Here is a 24,754-nt window from a genome sequence, read left to right on the forward strand (position 1 = left end):
CCCAGGCTAACAGGCCAGGGGAAGAACTCCAATGGCATCAGCCAGCATCTGTGTCTGCACTCCTGTACTGGATCATGATAATGGCTGCCACCAATTTCTCAGTCCTTGGAGAGCTCTCACATCTCACAGAGATGCACCCAGAGCTTATCAAGTGAGTCTTTCTTCATCAAAGGACTTTGCACCTTTCTTTCTGGTGATTTTAGGTTGCTTTCTGAAACCTGTGAATTTGTGTGTGGGCCCTTTAAGAGGGCTTTTTCAGCTTATGTCCAATAGCTTTCCTAGGGGAATTCCCATTCTATTTACTAGCCAGCAAAGCCAGATATTCTGAGACTCATCTCAGTTGTACTGAGTCTGAAGGGTGCTTATAGCAGTAATGCTTCCCAGTTCAGATCCCCCACTCCTCCAGGGAAGGCTGTGTACCTTAGGGTTTTTCCAACCCAGATGTGAAGCTCCATGGTTCATGAAGGTGATGCTTTTATATACAGAAGGAATTTCTCCCTCTTCTACCTCAGTTGGGACTGTCCCCTGTTTTGGGGGTCCTTTTTATCCAGTTCCCACTTCTCTCTCTGGTGTAATTGTTCAAAAAATGGTTATTGGTTTGTTGTTTTCATGCGAGGAGGTGAGTTCAGAGTCTGCCTATGCTGCTATCTTGACACCAACCCCTCACAAAAATAATTAAAGGCAAGTAGACATCCTGATGTTTCACCCCATTTCAGTTTGCATGTCTGAAAAATTTGGACACTTTGCTACATAATCCAAGGCCGTTATCACACTACAGGAGTGTAACAAATTAAATCAAATTTATATTTCTGGGCACAGAGGACTGAAATTGGGCCAAGCCATCTTATGATGGGTGGGGGAGCATGGGTCACTAGTTGGTAAGCCCATTGGACCTCTGTAAATTTGTAAGTTCCCATTCAAATGATTTCTACTCTGCATAGAAACACATTTATTGCCTTCTCCTTTACCACGTTGGTTTATATTCATATGCCAGGATTCACCTACAATGGAATTTCCTTCAGGAAGCCTTCTCTATTACAGCTCCCAAGTATGGACTGGTTCACATCATATCATTTATAATTTCAATCACCTATTCTTGTTATTGCCAGCTACACCATCAACTTCGCAGGTTAGGGACACAGAGCACTCATTGGGCACTGGGGAGGGTTGCAAATCTCCCTACATGTGCAACCTCTCTCCAGGCAACTTCTTAGTGATATATTGTCCAATATGGAGTATCAAGTGCCTTTTTAAATAAAAATTAATTTTAATTAAATAAAATTAAAAATCAGGTACCTTAGTAACATTAAAATCAGTATTGATAAAAACCAGTCACAACACCACCCTTCAATTAGTTGGTAGCCACATGTGGCTTTGTACTGGATAGCACAGATATAGAACATTTCCATCATTACAGAAAGTTCTAGTGTATCCTTCTGATCTAGAGCAGGACTTGGCAAAATACAGCCCATGAGTCATCAGGCCCATACCTATTTTCATACAGCCCATGGATCAGAAAACAGGCCCATCCTGTCACATCTGCCAAGGCTGGTTCACACACAGCTGAAGGTCCTCCATGGTCATCTGACCAAGTGTTTTCAATGCAGAGATAATGAAGCAAGTGTCCAGACGGGGAAGGTGACTAGCCTGAGACCACAGAGCCATCTGAGAGAAGGCAAGTGCCTGCAATCTCCCACTGGGAGCCCTTTTCTCTCCCTCAGTGGTGGGAAAAGCCTGGGGGACTATGCCATCTCCTGCTGATCTGAGAAAGTTGAATGCTGTCCCATCCACAGGCATCCAGATTCCCAGGAAGGACCCCAGGTGTGGAAGTTGGAAACGACACTCAAATCCAATGTGCAGGGAGCCTTACCATCCATGAGGACACTGTTCTTGTCCAGGGCAAAGCTCTGCAGCTGGGTGCCATCCTGCGTCAGATACAACAATTCCTCACAGATCACAACTCTATCCATTCTGTGTCCCAGTGGTGATAAGTTACACAGGGAGGCCACCCTACTGTGGTTACTGCAGGGGACAGACCTGGAAGGGCACAAGGGGTGAACAAGATTGTCTGGAGTTCTACCCTGATTCTAGATGCCCTGCTTCTAGGGCCTATTTAAGAGAACTTTCAGCAAGGATGTCAACATTTGTGTCTTCCCTATCCAATAGAATCATTATTAGCCCCAGGTGGTTTCTGAGCACTTAAAATGTGGCTAATGTGTGTGAGCGAGGAACTAAATTTCTCATGTCATGTAAGTTAATGTAATTAATTTATAAATAAATAGCCACAGGGAGAACGTTTCTGAAATGTCGGAGTAAGGACTTCTGAAAATCCATGCAAACAATGAGAGCACTGGTGAAAATGGTAAAAAATCAAGTTTTACAGAAGTCTAGAAGTTAACTAAATGCTTGCAACAATCTGAGGAGTGTATAGTTAAGAAAGACAGTGGAATCTTGGTAAAGGGAATAATCTCAGTGGCATTAAAATTTGTGCTGTTCCCATCCTACTCTGATCATAGCCTTAGCAACTTGGAAAACCATCAGTCTCAGAACCATGGTAGATGTAAAAACCAGCAGCCTAACAGGCATAATGGGTTTGGAGTTCACAAAGACCCATCCCCATTGAATTTCACCATCTGACCTACCTGGCAGCTCCTTGTAAATGTCCAATTTGGGGGGCTTCTCTTGAGTTGACTCAGAGCTTGCTCAGTGAGGAGAGCCTCCCCTAGTGTACTTACCAGAACAATTAGTGGTACATGTTTCCTATTGTAGCTACCTGAGCAAGCTATACTAGTTGAGGCAAGTGAGAGGTGAGTGAAAAACTGAAAAGAAAAATTAGGAGAATGACATGTGTATGAGGGCTCTGAAAAGCTCCAATGTATTGGTGAGGATCTAGAAGGTCACAAGTGTGCAGGGCTCTGTGCATGCCCAGGAAAGACTAGAGAAGGTCTCAATCTCTCACCTCTAGCTGAAAGTGTGGCTTCCCATCTGGAAAATTGATTCATGTAACTGGCCATATTAATAGAATAATGGAAAAATGCCACTTGATCTTGATACAGACATACAAAAGAGAATTTGACAAAATACAACATCCTTCAGGATTAAAAAAAAAACAACACTCAACACATTAAGAACAGAAAGGAACTTTATCAATCTAATAAGTAAAATCCTTGAAAACCGACAGGTCATATCACAGTCGATGGTGAAAGACTGATAATTTCCCCCTAAGACCAGGGACAAAACAATGTTGTCGGCCCTCGTTTCATATGTTATTCACCCTGAACTAGAGGTTCTAATGAGGGCACTTAGGCAAGAAAAATTTTAAAAAGGCATCTAAATTCAAAAGGAACATGTAAAATTATTTCCTTTTGCAGATGACTTGATGATTTATATAGAAAACCCTAAGAAATGAAAACATATAGTATATGAATCAGATCTAAAATAACAAGAGAGGGTCTCCCTATGGAGGTTTGAGGAAGGTGCCACCCAACCAGAACTTGGGCTGATTGTTAAAGAGGAAATAAAATAGAACAGTATAAGTAATGATCATAGTAATTCTAAGCTCTGCATGAACACTTACCACTGACAAAAAGGCTGTCCTTGATCAGGTGGTGGAGGCCCCTGTGTGACATGGTGGGTCAGCTGTTTCAGATCCCAGGAATGCTGCTCTCGGTCACACGGGGTCTCTGTCACACTCTCTGTCATGAGCCACGGGGTGAGCATAGTAGGTGCAGACAGAATCCACACCAGTAGCTGCCCCATCCTTCTGAGGCCCGGGGAGAGAGGGCCTCTAGAGAGATATCCTGAAACCTCTGAAAATGGGGGCCAGAGTGAGGAAGGAGCAAATTGGCAGTCATTGTGAAGACTGAAAAATGGAGTGGTCACCAAAAGTGGTCATGACTGGCAAATTCTATGGAAAGGAACTTACCTGAGGGAAACCAGTTTACAATCCATATATAAGGGGCCCAGGCTACTCTTCCTGAACAAGGATCAAAGCTGTGGAGAAAGGAGGAGGAGGGTGAACAGGAGAGACAGTATGTGGGGAGTGGCTGGCTGGGACTCATCTTACCAGAAGCTGAGGGCACCAGGGTCTCATCAGGTGCTGCAGGACTCTCCCAGTGGAGTTGAACGTGCCTGAGCCCTTGCTCATGTCTGTTGAATACTGGAGGTTGGAGATGCTGAAGCTGAGGGTGAGGGTCTTCAGGTCGTGCCTCAGCTGCAATAAGACATGGGGAGAGATGGCCATCACGGAGAGCTGGCCTGAGACCAGATCAGGGGCCCACATTCATTATAATCTGTTGTCTTCTCTCCCAGTGGCACCACCACCCACTGACGTGGTCATCCATGTTGAAGCCAGTATTTCTGCTCAGATCCTCCTCCGTCACTTCCTAGTAACACCAATTCCACTTGCAGAATGGTCCTCAGTACATTTCTTCTCTCCATCCATGTCCCAGCTCAGTCTTATCTTTTCTCACCAGAAACAACACCCTAACAGACTCACTGGATGCTCTGTCTAAAGGATGTTCTCTGCCTTGAACATTAGAAAAAATTTTTGAAAGGAAAACCTCACTAGGAGCACTCCTGCTCTAGTAACACCCATGGCTCCCTGAGGTCTTCAGCATTAAGTTTACCTTTCTTGACCTGGCACTAAATGCCCTTCTAGATCTGGCTCCCGCTGACTCTTCAGCCTCATTGATCCATTCACTGTGAGTTTGGCTTTGTGCTTCAGGAAAACCAAATTCCTATCAATTCTTCCATACACTATCCTGTTTTTGCCTACTGGGCCTTTCCTCATGGAATTCCCTCTACCAGGAACACTCACCATACCCTATTTTCCTAGGTAACTCTTACTCATTCTTAAAGATCCCAATTAGGCAAAACTTTCTGCAGAAAGTCCTTCCCCTTCAAATGATGCTAGGTGCCTCTCATCAAAGCATCCCCCGCTTGTGTTATATTTATTTCTTAATTTGACAAGACTAGGGGCTCAAGGACTGGCATCTGATTGAATTATTGGTATAATCTTTGTCATCAGCATGACTGCTCTAAAACCAGAATTCCATACCTTGGCTTCCCAGCTCCTGAGTAATAATTGGCTGGTAGATATGTGGGGCTGGAGAGCTTCTCTTGGAAAGGAAGAGGGGCCCCATATACTTGTGGTGGCTTGTGGTGGGTCTGGTTATGAGGGAGTAGGCAGGAACATGGTGCCTGGTTCAGAAGCTGTGGAAAGGGCTGTCATCGGGGGTGGGGGGACAGAGCTCCACACAGAGTGGAGAAGCCCCCCAGGCTCCTCTGTGCTCCACTAGTGCCTGTTCCAGGACAATCATCCACAGGTGAGCCATAAATGTGAGTGACGGAAGGAGGGATTGTGTGAGTAGAGGTAAGAGCAAGCCTGTGAATGAGATGAACCCAAGAGAGTGAATGTGGTTGAAGAGAGAGACGGGACAAAGAGATAGGTAGAGGCACAGACAGAGGAGATACTTGGAAGGACAGAGGAAGAGTGGACAAATGGAGGATCAAAGGGAAAGCAGGAAGAATACACACAAGGAAGAGAAGTTGGAGCGATGGGAGGAAAGAGGATGGAAGGAGAGAAGAAGGAAAAACAGGCGAACAGGCAGAAGGACAGTTGGACAGATTGATATCTGGACAGATGGTTGGATGGATAGATGGAAGGAAGGAAGAAAGGAAGGAAAGAATGGATGGAAGGAGCGAGGAAGGAAGGAGTCTGAGAGGAGGCAGAACTGGGAAAATAACACTCCCAAGTTCAGAGGGTGCTTTGACGGTCAGTTAAGCCTGAGAATACAGGACCCCTAACTCCCAGGCTTGTGTCCACCTGTCCCAATGCTGCCTGTTATTTCTCATACAGATAAGCATATGGATATAGAAGAAACTTTGACCCCTACCCTCACAACACACAAAACTCCATTCCTGGACACTTTGACCTAAAGGCGAAAGGTAACATAATAAAGCTCCTAGAAGACAACATAAGAAAACATCTTCAGGACGACAGAGTAGCAAAAACTTCTTAAAGAAGACCCCTCACACACACACAAAAACACTCTCTCTATAAAAAAAAAAAAAGTTGGTAAACTGGAATTCATTAAAATTTAGAATTGCAGTTCGTGAAAAGACACATTACAAGAGGGATTTTGCAACTCACAGGATGGGAAGAGATGTTTCTAATTCTAGTAGTCAAAAGAGGATTCACATACAGAATACATAAAAACTTCAGCATTACAATAAGAAAAAAGGGAAACAACCCAATTTGTTAAAAATGGGCAAAAGACTTGAATAGGCACTTCACAACACAGAGCATCCCAATGTCTAACAAGCATATGTAAAGGTGCTCAAATCACTAGTTATCAGAGAAATGGCAATACAACCACACTGAGATCTTATTCACAACGGCAGAAGGATTAAAACCAGGTATTAAAAGTTGAACTATGGCAGCAAGAGGAGGTGAGGCTGCAGAGCAAGTGGAATTCTCACACATTGCTGGTAGGACTATGAATTTGTACAACCACTTTGGAAAACTGTTTGGCAGGATCTATCTAGTAAAGCAGAGATATACATACAAGGTGACAAGCAATTCTACTCTTAGATATGCAGTCAACTAAAATGCAAACATGTGAACCAAGAGAAAGGAGCAAGAATGATTAGAGCATCATTCTCTTCATTCCTCCAAAGTAGAAAGTACTCAAATATCCATCTACAATAGAATGGATAAATCAATTCCACTATCTAGCTCATGGTGGTTTTAAAAATTGGCCACAAATTCTTTGAGACACAACCCATGAATATGTGAGGTTTAGGTTCCCTCCCCTTGAGTCTAGGCAGGCGTGAACCTACTTCAATCAACAGAGTAGAAGCGTTGCTCTGTGGAAGTGGTGTGATGTGACTTCCAAGGACATGCCACTCTCAGGAAGCTTGCTCAGTGAAGCCAGCCAACAAGCTGTGAAGAGCTAAGGCCTCTTGGAGAATCTCCTCATGGAGAATCTGCAACCAGGGCACAGCCACCTTCATAGCAACTGCTACGCTGGCGATCAGGTGATAAGACTTCGTTCCCAAACAGAAGATGAACCATATGCACTGAAGAAAATAGACCACCAACACAAGCCCTGACACACACCATGTCCATTTATACTTGGTATCTCAAGACCAGGGGCCAAGATGAGGAGGCATGAGTTCATCCCCAAATTCTTGTGATTTTATCCAATACCAGACAGACTGTGCTCACCAAGCATTTCCTAAACCTCCTCCCTTCCTCAAAGGAATCTCCACTTCTACATACTGACATTAAGTTTCCTCTGGTCATATATGATCACCAACCCCAGTACAGCCTTTGTATCGGCAATATCTGAACACTATTTGATCAAGTCACTTGGAACCCAAAAGTGGAATAGAAGTAGAGCAACTTTCAAGTGAAGTTTCCATCTCCATTGAAATTGCACTTCAGATGTACCATTGGAAAAAGAAAATAGCCACTTTTCAAAACAAGAAATGTAGGTGCCCTTATGAACGATCCCAGAGGATTTTGGTCTTCAAGACATCCCAGCCAAGGTACCATCCATGTGAGTGAAAGAGCCTCTAAATCATTCTAGACCCCAACCATAAGAGAACAGGGAAATTTCTCTCTAATAAATTTCTAACCCACGGAATCTGACTAATAAAATGGTTACTGTTTCACTCCACTAATTTGGAGTTCCATGTTATGCAGTTATCAATAACCAAAACTAATGTGTTATGCAGTAATAGATAATCAGATCTACAGAGCTATATAAAAACCAAGCAATTATCTGCAACAACATGGATGAATCTTAGACAGGATTTTTAACAAAAGGGGCCTGGTAGAGAGGAGTACATAGAGTATAATTCCATCTACCTGAGCTCAAAAACTGGCAAAACTAAGCTACAGTGATAGAAGTCAGAGTAGTGGTTACCTTGGGTGGGAGAAATTTCTGCAAAGGGGCATGATAGAGGCTTCTGGAGAGCCAGAATAGTGATAGGGGGTGGCTATTACAATGTGTTTACATTGTTAAAGAAAGTCATTGAGCTAGATACTCTAGATTTGTGCGTTTTTCCCAGTAAGTATGCTATAATTCGAAATGATGTTTTGTCAGTAAAACGTGGTTAACCCAATAGATGCGAGATTATGAAGGACAAATAAAAGGTGACTGCAAGTTGTCAGGCATGATGGACTAGGTAGTGCCATTAAATGAAGAGCTGAACCATGGAGCAAATCAAAACAGGAGCAGAGGCAGAGACCACGTCCTGTTCATTATGTATTCAGGTGTCTACCATAATCCTGAAAACACAGTCAGTCCAGCTTCCAAGATACTCCTCTCCTTTTCATAACAAACTATGGCTCACCCCTTCTTGGTGTCTTCTGTTGCCTCCTTTCTCCCAGCTGCCTCTTAATATTGGGATTCCTCAGGCTTCCATCCTCAGTCCTCCTTTAAGGCATGCATGCATGGGTGCATGTACACACACACCTTTCTCCTGTATTTTTGATCTCGGTTGATGGCATAATCATCTACTCATTCTTTTAAGATAGAAACCTTAGAGTCAACCAAAATTAGGATTGTAGTAACTCAATCAAAAGAAACCTAACAGGATAAACATAACTTCCCAGGGTCAGCCCCAAAACTAATGCACAAAAAACAGATGAATGTATAGTTAGAAAGATCTAGTGGTTTTCTTTTTTCTTTAACTCAATGTATGATGTGGTCATCACTGTATGATGTGCCCATCAAAAGGATAGAGTTGATAATCATATACAGTATGTACAAGAAGAAAGGGAATATTCTTACCTATTCTGATAGAAGAAAAGTGCTCTAATATGAGACATGAGAATCTGTCTTTTGCTAATCAAGCCATGCCTAGTGTAGTGCATTCCCTTCCAAATCCTACTGTTTAAAAATGAATTGAAACAAAAGAGACTACCAATGTGGTGACCTGACATGAAGTCATGTTTTTTCAGGGATGGCTGATGAACTGGAGATGCTTCAACTCAAGAAATCTGAGAATAGTTGACCATCTCTGCATATTTCTAAGGATGTTCCATGGAACTTGGATCCAGATTCTACTTGTGTCTCCAAAAGACAGGATGGGTAGGAGAAATAAGAAAGTACTCTTCTGCTCAATGCAAGAAAGAACTTACTAACTAAGAAACAATAGTGTATGAAAAACAGGATAGGCTGGAGGAAAGGGATGGAACCTACTTAGGCTAATGGAGAAAAGAGGCTGTGAGAAAATAGAGAGTCTCATCTATGAGATCTTTTATACAAATGTAACAGTAACCACTAAACAAAAAATCAGAGCAGAGCCACAATTCATAAATAAAAAGAAAATCTACAAAACCACCACAGAAAACCTCCAAAGTGAAATGGCAGTCAGACATACAAGGGAAGGGAAACAGTGGAAACATAGAACAGCTGGAAAACAAGAGATAAAATGAAAGTATTAAGCCTTCAAATATCAATAATAACTCTAAATGTCAATGGATGGAATTCTCCGATCAAAAGACACAGAGCAGCTGAGTGGATTAAAAAAGAAGACCCAACAATATGCTGCCTCCAGGAAACGCATCTCAGGCCTAAAGACAAACACAGGCTTAGCAGAAAGGGGTGGAAGACAAAACTCCAAGCAAACAGCAAATAAAAGGAAGCAAGTGTTGCCATACTTACATCAGACAAAGCTGACTGCAAGATAAAAAAGACAAGGAGAGACAAAGAGGGGCAGGAGACAATGATAAAAGGGATTTTTCTGCCAAGAGGACATAACACATTAATATATGTGCACTTAACACAGAGACACCAAAGTACATAAAGCAATTATGAGCAGACCTTAAGGGAGAAATTCTCAGCAACACAATCATAGTAGGGGACATCAACACCCCACTTACATCAATAGATAGACCATCCAGACAGAAGGTCGACAGGGAAATAGTGGATTTCAATGAAACACCTGAGCAGATGGGCTTAATAGATATATATATGGAGAGAACATCCCATCCCCAAACAGCAGAATACACATTCTTCTCAAGTACACATGGAACATTCTCAAAGACAGAGTATATGCTTGGACAAAAGGAAAGCCTCAGTAAATTTAAGAAGAATGAAATCATCCCAACCATCTTTTCCAATCACAGTGCTCTGAAGCTGGAAATCAACCATAAGAACAAAACTGAGAAAGTCAGAAATATCTGGAGACTAAACAATATGCTATTTAACAACTATTGGATCACTGAATAAGTCAAAGGGGAAATTACAAAATGATTAGAGGCAAACAAAAATGAAAATACAACATACTAACTCTTATGGGATGCAGTAAATGCAGTCATAAGAGGGAAATTCATACCAGTACAGGCCCACCTGAACAAACAAGAAAAATCTCAAATAAGTAATATAAAATGCACCTAACAGAGCTACAAAAAGAAGAATAGATGAAGGTGAAAGTCAGCAAAAGTAGGGAAATAATAAAAATCAGAGCAGAAAAAATTAAATAGAGACCAAAAAACAGCATAGAAAGGATGAATGAAACTAAGAGGTAGTTCTTTGAGAAGATAAACAAAATTGAAAAACTCTTAGCCAAACTCACCAAACAAAAAGAGAGAAGGCCAAATAAATAAAATAGGAAATTAAAGAGGGGAAACTACAACAGATACTGCAGAAGTACAAAGGATTATAAGAGGATACTATGAAAAACTGTATGCCCACAAGTTCGATAATGTAAAAGAAATGGATGAATTCCTACACTCATGCACCCTCCCAAAAACTGAATCAAGAAGAAATAGGGTATCTGAGTAGACCAATCACAAGTACAGAGATTGAAGCAGTAATTGAAAACTTCCCACAAAACAGAAGTCCAGGGCCAGATGGCTTCTCTGGAGAATTCTACCAAACATTCAAAGAAGATTCGTACCTCTCCTTCTCAAACTATTCAAAAAAATTGAAGAAGATGGAATGCTTCCTAACACATTCTATGAGGCCAACATCGCCCTGATACCAAAAGCAGACAATGGAAACACAAAAAAGGAGAACTACAGGCCAATATTGCTGATGAACATAAATGCAAAAATCCTCAACAAAATATTGGAAAACACAATACAGCAATACATAACAAGGATAGTACACCATGATCAAGTGGGATTTATTCCAGGGATGCTAGGATGGTTCAACATCTGCAAATCAATCAATGTAATACACCACATTTACAAAATGAGGAATAAGAATCACGTGATCATTGCAATAAATTCACAGAAAGCATTTGACAAGATCCAACATCCATTTATGATAAAAGCTATCAATAAAATGACTATAGAAGGAAAGTACAACATACTAAAGGCCATATATGACAAACCCACAGCCAACATAATCCTTAATGGTGAAAAACTGAAAGCCATCCCTCTGAGAACAGGAACAAGACAAGGTGCCACTCTTGCCACTTTTATTCAACGTACTACTGGAAGTATTGGCCAGAGCAATTAGGCAAGAAAAATAAATAAAAAGAATCCAAATTGGAAAGGAAAAAGTGAAACTTTCGTTATTTGCCGATGATATCATCCTATATCATCTCATCCTATATATAGAAAACCCTAAAAAATCCTCCAGAAAAATATTAGAAATAACTACAGCAAAGTTGCAAGGTACGAAATCAATTTTAAAAAATCAGTTGCATTCCTATACACTAACAGTGAACTAGCAGAAAAAGAAATCAAGAATACAATCCCATTTACAATTACAACAAAAAGAATAAAATACCTAGGAATAAACTTAACCAAAGAGGTAGAAGACGTGTACAGTGAAAACTATAAGAAATTATTGAAAAAAATTATAGAAAATATAAAGAAATTGAAAGATATGCCATGTTCATGGGTCAAAAGAATAAACATAGTTAAATGTCCATACTAGCTAAAGCAACCTACATATTCAATGCAATCCCAATCAAAATCCCATTGACATTCTTCACAGAAACAGTACAAAAAATCCAAAAATTCATATGGAACAACAGAAGACTCCAAATAGCCAAAGCAATCCTGAGAAAAAAGAAAATAGCTGGAGGCATCACAACCCCTGACTTCAAAACATACTACAAAGCTATAGTAATAAAACAAACAAACAGATCAATGGATAAGAATGGGAAACCCAGAAATAAAATCACACATCTATGGACAGTTAATCTTTGACAAATGAGCCAAGAACATACAAGGGAGAAAGGGAAGTCTCTTCAATAAATGGTTTTGGGAAAACTGGACAGCTACATGCAAAAGAATGAAAGTAGACCATTATCTTGCACCATACACAAAAATTAATTCTAAATGTATTAAAGATTTGAATGCAAGACCTGAAAGCATAAAACTCCTAGAATAAAATATAGGCAATATAGTCTTTGACATTGGTCTTAGACTCTTCTTTTCAAATACCCTGTCTACTCAGCCAAGGGAAACAAAAGAAAAGCTTAACAAATGGGACTACATCAGACTATAAAGCTTCTTCAAAGGAAAGAAAATCAGGAACAAAATGGAAAGACAACCCATCAACTGAGAGAAAATATTTGCAAATAATTTATCAGACAAGGGGTTGATCTCCAAAATATATGAAGAACTCATGCAAATCAAAAAAAAAAAAAAAACCCAATCAAAAAATGGGCAGAGGATATGAACAGACATTTTTTCAAGGAAGATAGACAGATGGCCAACTGACACATGAAATGATGCTCAACATCACTAATTATTAGGGAAATGAAAATCAAAACTACAATGAGATATCACATTCCACTAGTCAGAATGGCTGAAATTACCAAGATAAAAACCAGCAAATGTTGTAGAGCATATGGAGAAAGGGTAACGCTGCATACACTGCTGGTGGCAATGCAAACTGGCACAGCTACTATGGAAAAGAATATGGAGATTTCTCAAAAAATTAGAAATAGCATATGATCAACCTATCCTACTACTGGGTATTTATCCAAGGAACTGGAAATCAAAGATCCAAAGAGACTTATACTCTACTATATTCATTGCAGCATTATTCACAACAGCTAATGTGTGAAAACAACCCAACTTCCTATCTATAGATGAATGGATAAAGAAGATGTGGTATATATATATATACAATGGAAAACTACTCATCCATAAAAAAGACAAAACCATCCTATTTGCAACAACGTTGATGGAAGTTGAGGGTATGACGTTAAGTGAAATAGACAGAGAAAGACAAACACTGCATGACTTCATGAGTATGTAGAAGATAACAAATACATGGATAAAGGAATAGATTAGTGGTTACCAGAGTGGAAGGGGTTTGGGGGGGGTGGACGAAAGGGATAAAGGGGCACATATGTGTGGTGATGGAGAAAAACTAGACTACGGGGCCTGAGCGTGATGGAGAGTATTCAGGAATTGATAAACAACAACGTACACCTGAAATTACTCAATGTTATAAACCACTATAATCCCAATAAAATTACTTGGGAAAAAAAGTGGCTACACTGTTTCTGTCATAAAGTACCTTTCTCCACCATGTGACTGGTACATTGTAAAGTCTTATTTAATCTTTCAAAGAAATGTTTACACTCAAAAATTTACCTCCCAGAAGATAACAAACTGAGTTTTACCTGCTAGGCAAACTGATTTATTATTCACCTCTACTTCTCCCTAACAAATGATCTTTTTACTTCTTAATCTTTAAGTTGTTGGTGTTTGATTTAATTTTTTCTAATGCGTGAACATAATTGTTTTTACCATTATTATATGACCACATCCAATGGTAGTTTTTCAAATCATAATTTATTTTTTATGATTGTCATCAAAATTTAATCACCCATAAGCTATACCAGGCACTGGGGTTTTAGTGAAAGAAAGCAATATTGCCTTTTTTGGTGTTTGATTCCAGTGAGGAAACATTACATTACATAAAAATACAAATAAATAGAGAGTCCGGAAAGTAATTTGTGTTAAAATAAATTAGAAGAGAGAAATCTGTAATACTTATCTCTTTTTCCAAATATTAGATGGAAAGATAAGATGTGGTATTAAAAATCAGAAGGGAGCATAACACTTGAGAGGCCTTATTTTTTTCATGCTAAACTACCTACTATGTTTGGTGTCTCCAAAATAATTTAGTCAATTTTACGCTAGGTGGTTTGTGTTGATTGAACAACATGAATAGACTCTTCCCTTTATGTGATGAAATTGTAATTGTGAAATTTTCTTTTTTAATTTGTTTTTCTTAATGTACAAGTTTTATAAGGAATTTATAAAACATAAGAAAATTTCCTTATAAGGAAATTTTAATTATAGAGTTTAAACCACAGTCACGTAGTAGAAGTAAAGAAACATAGATAAGACCACTTGATTCTTAGAAGTGAAGACCACTTCTACAAATTTCAGGAATGTTATTTCTGAATAAACCTTTGTGTTCTTTAAGACAAACGAGCCAATAAACATGCCTGACACATTTTTGAAAAGTTTTTACTATAAAATTTTTGGAGTGAGTCTAATCTCAAACCACCTCAGATGTAAGCTATGACAAATCCTTATTGGAAAATTTACAAGTGAAAAAATATGATGGAATTGTAAATAAAACCTTAACTAGCAATGAAAGACTAACAAGATAGGTGGGTTACCTACTTTATATAATGCTGCTGATTGTTTTTAAAAAAGAAAATATGCATCTCTTAAAAGTTGAAAATAATTATTTTAGTTGAAGGATTACAAGTTATAATTTACTTTCAAAATCATGTTACACCTTAAAAATGTTATCCAAGTGTTATTTATAAAGCCTTTGGGAAACGTTGAAGGAAACTTAATTATATCATTATATTCTAAATCTACTTCCAAAAGTTAAACATTCATATTTGTATGTACTTAAATTACTACAGATACCCATCTATTTATATTTATATTTATAACTCTATCTACCTGTCTATCTATCATCACCTCTCTATAACTATACTACTCTAAGTATAATGGTAAATGTGTGTTTAACATATACTTATAATATTCTTTGGTATAAAAATGTGAAAGGGACTGAAAAAATAAGGATGCTAGAACAAAAAGTAAGATTAATTGATTTATTTCGTATTCCTTAATTTGCTCAGTGTCACAACACAAAACTGCTAGTCATAGTGTGGTTAGACAGGATTTGCTTCATAAGAAGTAACATCACTTTTTACATTGGCAAGGGAGCAGACTAATATTCAGATGAGAGTAAATAATATTTCTTATAAATCATGAGAAAAAAGCTACATAAATATTAAGGTAAAAACTATTTTCTATACATATTGAGAAATCTTAGTAAAGGCTGATAGCCCAATTATTAATATAGGTGACAAATAAATATGGGTGAGTAACATTTAATAAATACAGTGATATTTAATATTACTACATTTTTGACAAGTTTGTTTTAAATATCAGTCACTGATTGTTTACTAAGGAGCTATTTATTGCATATTAATCTATTTACATACAATATATTTAACTGCTTTAATGCTCAATCTTGACTGAATGATCAAGCCACTATTTATAATAATAACCCATAATCCAGCACTTTATTTTTAGTTTGGATATATGCCTTTATGTATAAATTCTTCATCTTTAAATACTAGAAGTTATGTCTCCTCTTTATTAATATCCTGTAAGTGATGAGCGTATTGAGTTATCTAAAGCTGATGTCAATAAATACAGGTACTGTGAATCCTTTATTTTGGATCTATAATAGAACAATTTAAGAATTTAATTACAATTTTCCCTTGGACATCAAATGATAGTTGGCAGAAATCAAAGAATACAATTTGTTTTTTTGGAGGAAGATTAGTCCTGAGCTAACATCTGCTGCCAATCCTCCTCTTTTTGCTGAGGAAGAATGGCCCTGAGCTAACACCTGTGCCCGTCTTCCTCTACTTTTACATGTGGGACGCCTACCACAACATGGCTTGCCAAGCGATGTCATGTCTGCACCCAGGAGCCAAACCGGCGAACCCCGGGCCATCAAAGCAGAACATGTGAACTTAACTGCTATGCCACCAGGCCGGCCCCGCAAAAAATACAAATTTAAAACTGTTATCTTTTTAAACTCATTATTTACCCTTTTCAGTATACCTGATATATTTGACCATCACACATATGTCTTATTTAAAATGGTTAATATGTTAGCTAATGTTGTGGGGTTTTATTAATAATTCACATATATCAGGTATGGCAAAACAGCAGACATTGAGCAATATTCAGAAAGTTCAGTTAGTGAGACTGAACCATCTTTACATACAATTGGAAAAGAAGGAAGCCAGTCCTATAGATATCCCTCTAAAGTCATCCACTTTAACTGTGTATATGATAGTGAAACATTCTCTTTATATATTTCAACTAATCTCTATATTATTTTTTATTTAATATTGATATTCTTAGTCTCTTCTGTAACATCTGCACAGATAGTGCTGCACATTTTCCTAATAAATGGTAAATAAAGATTATTTTAAAATACTGATTCTTGAATCAATGAAAACAGCATAAATAAATAATTGTCAACCATTTGTTATATTTATACACTGGAAATGAGTTTACATGCTGCCTGATATTAATATCGTTACCTTTGATATTACAGCAATGTTTATAAAACAAATTATAAAAACAACTCCTGTGATTGCTATTCTCTTCAAAGAAGTGACTATTCATTTACTTGGTCAATTAATGAAATTATTAATTGCTCAACAAAAAAAGTTGGGCTATTACATTAATATCCTTCCATAGTTTCAATTCAAATGTCCCGCCCATCTCTAAAGAATTTTCTTTTTAAAGTAAATCAAAGTTTGCAAGGAAATGATCACTTAAGGGAGAATGAGAAGGAAAACATTAACCATGATAGTAAGCACAAATTACTCACTCTTGAAAATTGTGTGTTCTTAACCTGGAGAGGAGAACAAATGTTTCCCTTGTTAGCTTCTCTAAATTAAAGGCTTCAAGATGGTTTAACCAAATTTACCTATACAGACAATGTTTGTGAGTGCCTTTAGATAAACCAAAGACCATTCCTATGTTGTGTAAACATGTCAATCATGTTCTGCCTTATCTAAAAGTGTAGACATACCCCTGCCACCACCAATAAAGTCTCGGGGGACAGAGTTTTTACCATCTAATGATGGCCAGTTTCCCAAGGGTAAATAAACATGTAGTAATTTCCAGAACACATGTAAATAGGACCCAGTTAAAATACAAGATGTTAGATACCTAACACTTCGGAGTGGCGACTGGGAATGTAGTCATGTGATAGGAACCGTAACTAATGTTTTGTTAAATTAGACTATTTCACTAATAGCACAGGTACAAATACCTGTCCTGGGCCACTTCCCAAGAATCTCTCCCCAGTTCTCTGCACACGTGTTTAGGATCCTTACACCCTGCTGGTGGAGTGGCCCACTTATCACTCTGCAATGTCCTTGTTCCCATCGAATATCTCTCCTGTCAGCCGGCGTTGTCTGAATTGGTGTACTACTCCAGTTTTCTTTTCAGCATTACTTATACAACATATACATTATCCTTTCAACTTGTATGAATACTTTAAGATCAACCTCTAAGTGCATAATTTAGTTTTATTTTTATTCTAAGAAACTTTGCCTTCTAATTGGAGTATTTATTCTATTTATATGCCATAAAATCACTGATATTGGACATCTAGGCACCATTATCACTGTTTGCCACTGTTTGCTCTTTATTCTGCCTGTTCTGTGCTCCTTGTTGCCTTCTTTGGGTTTATTCATCCATAATGATTCTATTTCTCCCCTACCTCAGGAGCTTCTGATTAATATTCTCTCACTGTTTATGCAGTCTTTATAGAATGCTCCCTTGTTTTAATAAAGTCCATATCATTTTCCTTGGACCACTTCATGGACAATGCAGGGACCTTAGAAGCTCCTTTATTTTTCCTGCCGTTGGTGTTATTATTGACATCTTTTTAAATTTCATATGAGCGTAAACTCCCAAAGCATTACCATATTGCTTTACACTTTCAATAAATATTTAGATGTGCCCACATATTTATCTTTTCCTTCAGTCTCTGCTCTACTGGCAACTCTGAGCTGCCTCTTGTGGTCAACATCTGCCTTTTGTTGTTGGTCCTCAGGTGACAAATTCTCTTAGTTATCTGCCTGGAGACAGCAGTCCAGGTTGGCTGTTCCCAGTGTCAGCACTTTTGTGTACATTTTCTTCTGTGCTTCATTCCACTTGCTGAGAAGTTGGGGGTCATCAACTTCTGCTCTTTGACAAGAATTGTCTCTGCTCTCATCATGCTTTAGGATTTATCTTTGTGTTTCAAAGCTCTGCGGTAGTTGATGGGCCTTTCTTTGGACCCCTCCTGTGTCGTGTTCTTAATGCTTCTGAAATCATTCGCTTGGTGTTTTTTTTCTTGTTTGAGAACATTTGAGGCTTCTCCTGACATGTGGCCTGTTTCCTCTCTCTCCTTTTTCTGGGGCTCCAGTTACACTACCCCTGATCTTCCCTCATACCCTATGTGTGGGAGGCTCTTTCCATCACCACCCATCCTTGGGTTTCTCATGCAACAGTCTCAGTATTTCCTTCTGCTCTGTTTTCCTGTTCACTAATTATCTCTTCAGCTGCACAGAATTTGTTTTACAATCCAGCTATTATGTTCCTATTTCCAGTTAATATATTTTGTTATAAATTCTCTTAGAATTTTTCATAGTTTCCAAAAATTGTCTGACAAAATTCTCAAAAAAGTTATTTAATTCCTTGAACAAATCAGTTATAATTATTTTAAAACCAGTGTCTTATAATGTCTTGTAAATATAATATCTAGATCTACTCTAGCTTTTTTTTTTCTTGTCTTGATTTTTGGACAATTCCTTTTCCTTGTTCACCTGGTTACTTCTGATGAGTGCAGGACACTGTGGTGAAAACCTACGGAAAAATGTGAGGCTCTGGGAAAGTCTCATCTTCCCCCAGGGTTTCCTTGCCTGTGGTAGGCAAATATTAAACCGAGGGATTCTTATGGTGTAACTTAATGGTCCCACCCCTATTGGAACTGGTTTATTTCTGGGACCATTACTTGTAGGATGTCAGGGTCTCGATGAAAGCTTCAGGTGCTCTCAAGACCCTCCCTCTGATGGATGCCCACTGCCAGACCCACAAGAAAGCTCCTCAGCTGGTCCTTTCCAAACCAGCTGCTACCGAAAGGCAAATCTGGACACAGCTCCAGGCCCACGGCTTGGCTGCTCTCCTCCCCAGGTGCTGACCTAGAGGCTCTTGCTGCCAAAGTAGCTCTCAAAACCATCAAATATATATATTTTTTCAAATTATGTTCAGACTTTCTACCATAAGTAGAATAACCTGGGTGAGTCAGAAAAAGAAAATAAAATGTGAAGCTCTTCCAACCTGGATACCTAGGGGCACAAAGTGGTAGTGAGCCCCTTTCTTCTGTAAAAGATGAGCCCGCTGGCATCTCCCCAGCATCTGCAGCCACAGAGAGAGCTGTAGGAAGCACGGCGTGATGCACCTGCCTTGTGGAAAGGAGGAAGAGTGTCCTTCCTCAGCATTTGTGGTTCATGCCCAAATCCCGTTATGCTTCAACTTTAATGGGTTGATTGTGGACTCCCTGTCAATTCATTAACCAGAGGATATAGAAGGAGGTTAATAAAAGCAGGGTCTACACTTGCAGAGATGGCCACTGGTGGTGAAGTGGAGCTGCAAGACGGAATTTCTCGTGCATTTCAGTTTTCCAGGTTTTGGCTGCAGTGACAGTCCCCACTGCACATCTGTGGACAAGAACTGGACCTTTATTATCCTGATGCTGATGAATGTGTGAAAACAAAACATGTGATTCACAGAGCAGCTCCCCTCAGGCTGCAAGGCTGACCCAGGACGGGCTGGAGGAGACGCAAGCCAGTTCTAGACAGTTCTCAGGAGGCCACTTTCCATAAGCTCACACCTGAGCAGCAAGTTTCCAGTTTCAAATTTTTTCTTTAGACCATGTCCAATTGTAATATAGATTGAAGAAGGGCCATAAGCTTTGCACAAGCTTTGTAAATGAACTTTGACATCCTTTAAAAAGGTATGTTTTTATATTGAATTCTTTATTCATTCAAGTATAAATTACCTCTATAGTTGCAAAAACTTATGACACAACTTGACTTTTTTTAGTTTCATCTAATTTATTTAGTGGTATGTGTGCATTTCTGCAAGACTAGATAAGTAAAAAATGAAAAAAATTTGGAAGGCCTCAATTCACAAAAATTAGATTTTAGAAAATAATCCAATTTGAGTTCCTCCTGAGTACTATCAGCTTAATTTGAAAGGACGTTAATTTCTCTAGAAATGAACTAGTTAATTAAGAGTTAGCAGGTAATTAATGTGCAGTTATATGCAGTGGTGTTTAATGAAAGCAATAAGAAAGGATCTATTAATAATCGGTATTTAAAGTTTCATTTGAGAATATTAAAAAGATAATCTGGTGTATTGCCAGATCAGAAGGAAAGCTCCTCGTATAGTTGGGGCAAATTTGGTAAAAAGTAAAAGTTAAAAAAAAAAGTGTTGGCATCTTTATGAAGTAAAGCTTCATATATAGATTCTCAATTAGTTTTTACTGGACATGAAATGAAACACTTGTTTTCAACTTTAATTCCTTTTTAATAAATCATCATCAGCACCTGGGCAAGTTTCCCAGCCACTTACCTGAACGCAGGTGGCTCCGGGCATGGGAGGTCCTGTTCACAGGCCTGCAGGTCTGGGCCAGTGGTGCATCTCGCTGGGGCTGCTGATGGAGTCTCTGGCTGCGTCATGCTCTAAAATGCTTGAAGTGAAGTCACAAAACATCAATTCTAAAAGCTTTTCAGACTAATCCTAAGTGATAAAAGTAAGATCAGGAAAATCAATCTTTCAATTAAGGAAATTTGAATATGTATTTATCTAAACATAAATCTATGTCTATGTGTATTTATGAATGTTTACATAAGTGTATAAAATTCTGGGAGACACGGAAAAATGTATCCAGTGGATAATGGGGGGATTATGTTGACTTTTAAAAATGTTTACAGTTTTCTTGCAATAAGCATATGCTATTTTTTATTAAAAAACATTCAACATCTAAAAATAGTTTACTGTTCATTCTGAGCCTGAGGTCATAGTCAGTGTGAAGGTCCTGGGACTGAACCAGAAATGGGGGTAATGTAGGATCAAGGCATCTCCAGGGAAAGCGGTCTGGTGGAGGGGTCATCTGATGCTTCCAGAGGGTTCTGGAAAGTTCTAAGAAGGCAGTAGGATTTCTGTGTAAAGCAGCCAACTCCGCAATCCAGGTGTTAAGGCGAGGCCACCGATGCCCAGGGAGTCCTCCAAAATCCTTCCCTTGCTGTCCTTGGGGCCACCCTCCCCGATCCTATTCTGCTCTGGGCCCCACCGTGACTCAGTTTCCTACCCTGGTGTCAGTACAGAGACTCAAACACCAGGAGCAGCTGCCCACAGCTGCTGCAGAGCCTTGGCCACCATGGGCTCTGCATGGCCACAACCCGGCCTCTGCTGCCCCACAGCCCCATTGCACTCATGCGAGCTGCCAACAGGTTCCCTCCTCAGGGCCCTCCCACAACCCCCTTGCGTACCTGCAGTCCAGGGTCACGGGGTCAAGGTTGAAAGGCCTGACTATGACAGATGCATTACCCAGCACATCCTGAGGCTGATGGACTTGCTGGACAGTGAGTGTCCTCTGCAGACAATATGCCCACTCTGTTCAACAGAGAGAGATGAGCCTGCGTTTGAGGCCTTACCCAGCCGAGGCCACTTGAACGCTGGGAGGGGCAGAGAGGGTATGCCAGAGGCAAGGGCAGAGGTTCAGAGAGCTTCCTCCACCACAATTCTTCTCGTTTCCTAAGAAAAGCTGATGGGGAGCAGACGTGTGGTGTGATGCCCACACGTTAGCTGCGCTTGAAAAATGCAAGACAGAGCCCTGGGCTCTGTTGTTTCCTCAGTGAAGACTCTTGACACAGTCTCCTTCTGGTGTTGAGTGTGTGACATCAGCCTGGGTCTGCCCGGCACATTCCCAGCCCCCAGTCTGCCATCCCCACTCCCTGCTGAGGACCCACTCAGTCTTCTTCTCAAGGGCCATGAGACTTGTTCAGACATGTTCCAGACGTCACAGTCGTGCCTGTTTAAGGATGTTCTACCTGCGCCAGGTAGGGTCACAGTCAATGAGGTGCATATCTGGCTGCATGTTCAAGTTGTACTTATTAAGGATCATTTCTTAAATTTCACGTGTAGACACAGCTGGAGGTCACTGTGGTCTAGGGCTGCCCTGAACCCGGAGCATCCTGCCTTTCTGAGGCTTTACGAATATGGAGGACATCACAGACTTCTTCGGGCATTCACGGGCTGGCCTGTATGTTGGCATATAACGAAAATGACCACTTCAGATTTTGACCGATATCACCAGTTGTCTTCCAAAACAGTTTAAAACCATCCATAGTCCCGTCGACAAAATATGAGCACATGCATTTCCTATACATTTGTGATGTTTTAATATGAAATGAGAAACTGTATCTCTTTTATCATTATTTATAAATTGATTAGTGAGGCTGGGCCCCTTCACACATGTTAATTGGACATTTCTATTCCCTTTACTCTGAGTTACACACAAATATGCTTTATTCAATTTCCTTTTGGAATGCTTGTCTGTTTCATATTGAAATACAAAGATTTTTTGAATATCTAAATATTAATCCTTTGTGCCACTTCTTAGTGAAAGTGTGTCTATTTTATTTTTCTTTAAAAACAATTTAGGGGGCAACCAGGTGGCATAGTGGTTGAGTTCGCATGCTCAGCTTTGGCAGCTCAGGGTTCATGGGTTTGAATCCCAGCTACAGACCTACACACCTACACACCAGTCATCAAGCCATGTTGTGGCAGCGGCACACATGAAAAACAGAGGAAGATTGGCCCGGGTGTTAGCCCAGGGCCAATCTTCCTCAACAGCAACAACAACAGAAAGAATTTAACTTTCAATTTCCTGGGTAAGGTTCCCATGTCCCTTCAGTCAGTTTCTTGGTCCTGACTCCTGATCAAACACTGTTCCATTTGCTATGTCTGTTTGTCCCTTCTCTTTGCTTCTCTTTCTCCTCTTGGGGTGACTTGACCACGGTCTGGTTTCTCTTTGGTGTTTTTCCATGTGTTTCTGTTTCTCTTGTGGTTGAAATGTGGACATTCTAGGCTTTTTCTTCCTCTGGTTATTCTAAGTGTCTAAAACCAGGTATATTGTAAACAAATATCTTTCAAAACCAAGATTGAGTAATTGCCACTATATCCCCTGAGCTACAGAATCACTTCTGCATGATTTGACTCCACATTATTTACCATTTTGAAATAATCTTGGAATTCTAGTCCAGATTGCTTTCTTTTATATCCAAAGTATTATGCTATAAAGAATTTAAGAAAAATGCACATTCTAGGGTTTTATTACCACATCCTCCAAATCTTTCATGCTTCTTTATTTTCCTGCACTCCATCGTTTTGCCTTTCTTGCAATATATTCTGCTATGATCATCCTCTGAAAGGCCTCTATCCTCCCCTGTCTTTTCATGATAGTTGGGTTTGGAATCAGCCTTAAAAACCTAGGAGGCGATATTGTGTATTCCTCTGACAAGCTTGGAGATTTAGCAATTGAATCTGCAATCTTGACCATGGTCATATCGATAGTTACGACTTTCCCTGAATTAATCAAACATCTACTCACTTCTCCACATGCATTGGGCACAGTGCTCCAAGGGTCATGGAAACCAGATCGAAATTTCACAGTTCAGGTCCTCCTGACTGCACAGTGTCAAATCTTTACCGTAGATGACTCATAAAACAAACCTGCTTACAAGGGTTTTCAGGTCTAAGAATTAATACCGCATTTCACAAGGAGAAAGGATAGGGGAGTTTAAAAGGATATTTAAAATTCATTAGCTAAGTTTCCTTATTGCCAAAGTGCAGGTGGCAGAGAGAAGACAAGGTGGTGGTGGACACCATGCCCGAGAGAAAGTGTTTCACCTAAATTTTCTTGGAAAACCCTGGATCTCTGCAGGCCACTCTGTGAAGGTCCTTCCTCTGCAAATCAGGACCTACAACAGAATTTACTAGGCCTGCTTTAGGGCTTGACAAGGCACCTGGGGATGCTTGTGAACTGTGAGGCTGTGTGGAGCACAATTGTCAAACTACACTCTTTCAGGATCCATTTATTCCCGCATGGCAGGCACAGTGGACACTCACTGATGTGTGTGTTAGATCTGCTTTGCCGCTCCCTTGTGTCTCAGTTTTGTTTCCTCTCACCCCAGATCCAGATGTCTTCCAACAGGAAGGCGGTCTCTGGTGATCCGAAATCCAGTGCCTGCTCTCCCCTCAGCAGCAGCTGCAGGCCTCAGAGAAGCTTCAAAGCTGCTTCTGTTGACCTGATGTTTAACTTTGGTTCATTAACAGCAGACCCTGAGCTCTGATCCTTCTTTCTGTCTCAGGGCAACTGTGAAAGTCGCACAACGACCTCATGTGTGGGTTCACCCACATCCCAGATTCAGTTGGGGCACTTGGTGACAGGGGTAGGAGATGGCAGCCTCCTTTTATAGACTATGACCGTCTCCTCCCTCGTTGTGGAAGCAGAGCTCACATCCATGGGGTACCAGGAGGCTCTATGGGATGTTACACTCAGCCCAGGGCCAGGCCAGGTACATGTCACACTGACAGCAGGTCTAAAATGACAAGTGACGTGTCTGTTCAGAGTACAGACAGTGA

At 39.8% G+C, this 24,754-nt stretch overlaps 1 protein-coding gene across 1 annotated transcript in view; it reads right to left on the minus strand.

Annotated features, from left to right (window-relative positions):
* Positions 1 to 20,765, minus strand: part of LOC138922877 (uncharacterized) — a 33,757-nt gene extending 12,992 nt beyond the window's left edge. Inside the window, exons 1-4 of the mRNA XM_070259320.1 lie at positions 20,678 to 20,765; positions 3,926 to 4,213; positions 3,578 to 3,809; positions 1,871 to 2,037 (exon numbers count right to left, since the gene is read on the minus strand). Of these exons, the coding sequence (XP_070115421.1) occupies positions 1,871 to 2,037; positions 3,578 to 3,809; positions 3,926 to 4,061 (535 nt within the window). The 5' untranslated portion in view covers positions 4,062 to 4,213; positions 20,678 to 20,765. The remainder of the gene's footprint in view (positions 1 to 1,870; positions 2,038 to 3,577; positions 3,810 to 3,925; positions 4,214 to 20,677) is intronic.
* Between the last annotated feature and the right edge of the window lie 3,989 nt (positions 20,766 to 24,754).

Source organism: Equus caballus, unplaced genomic scaffold, assembly GCF_041296265.1.
Source record: "Equus caballus isolate H_3958 breed thoroughbred unplaced genomic scaffold, TB-T2T haplotype1-0000016, whole genome shotgun sequence".
Classification (NCBI taxonomy): Eukaryota; Metazoa; Chordata; class Mammalia; order Perissodactyla; family Equidae; genus Equus; species Equus caballus.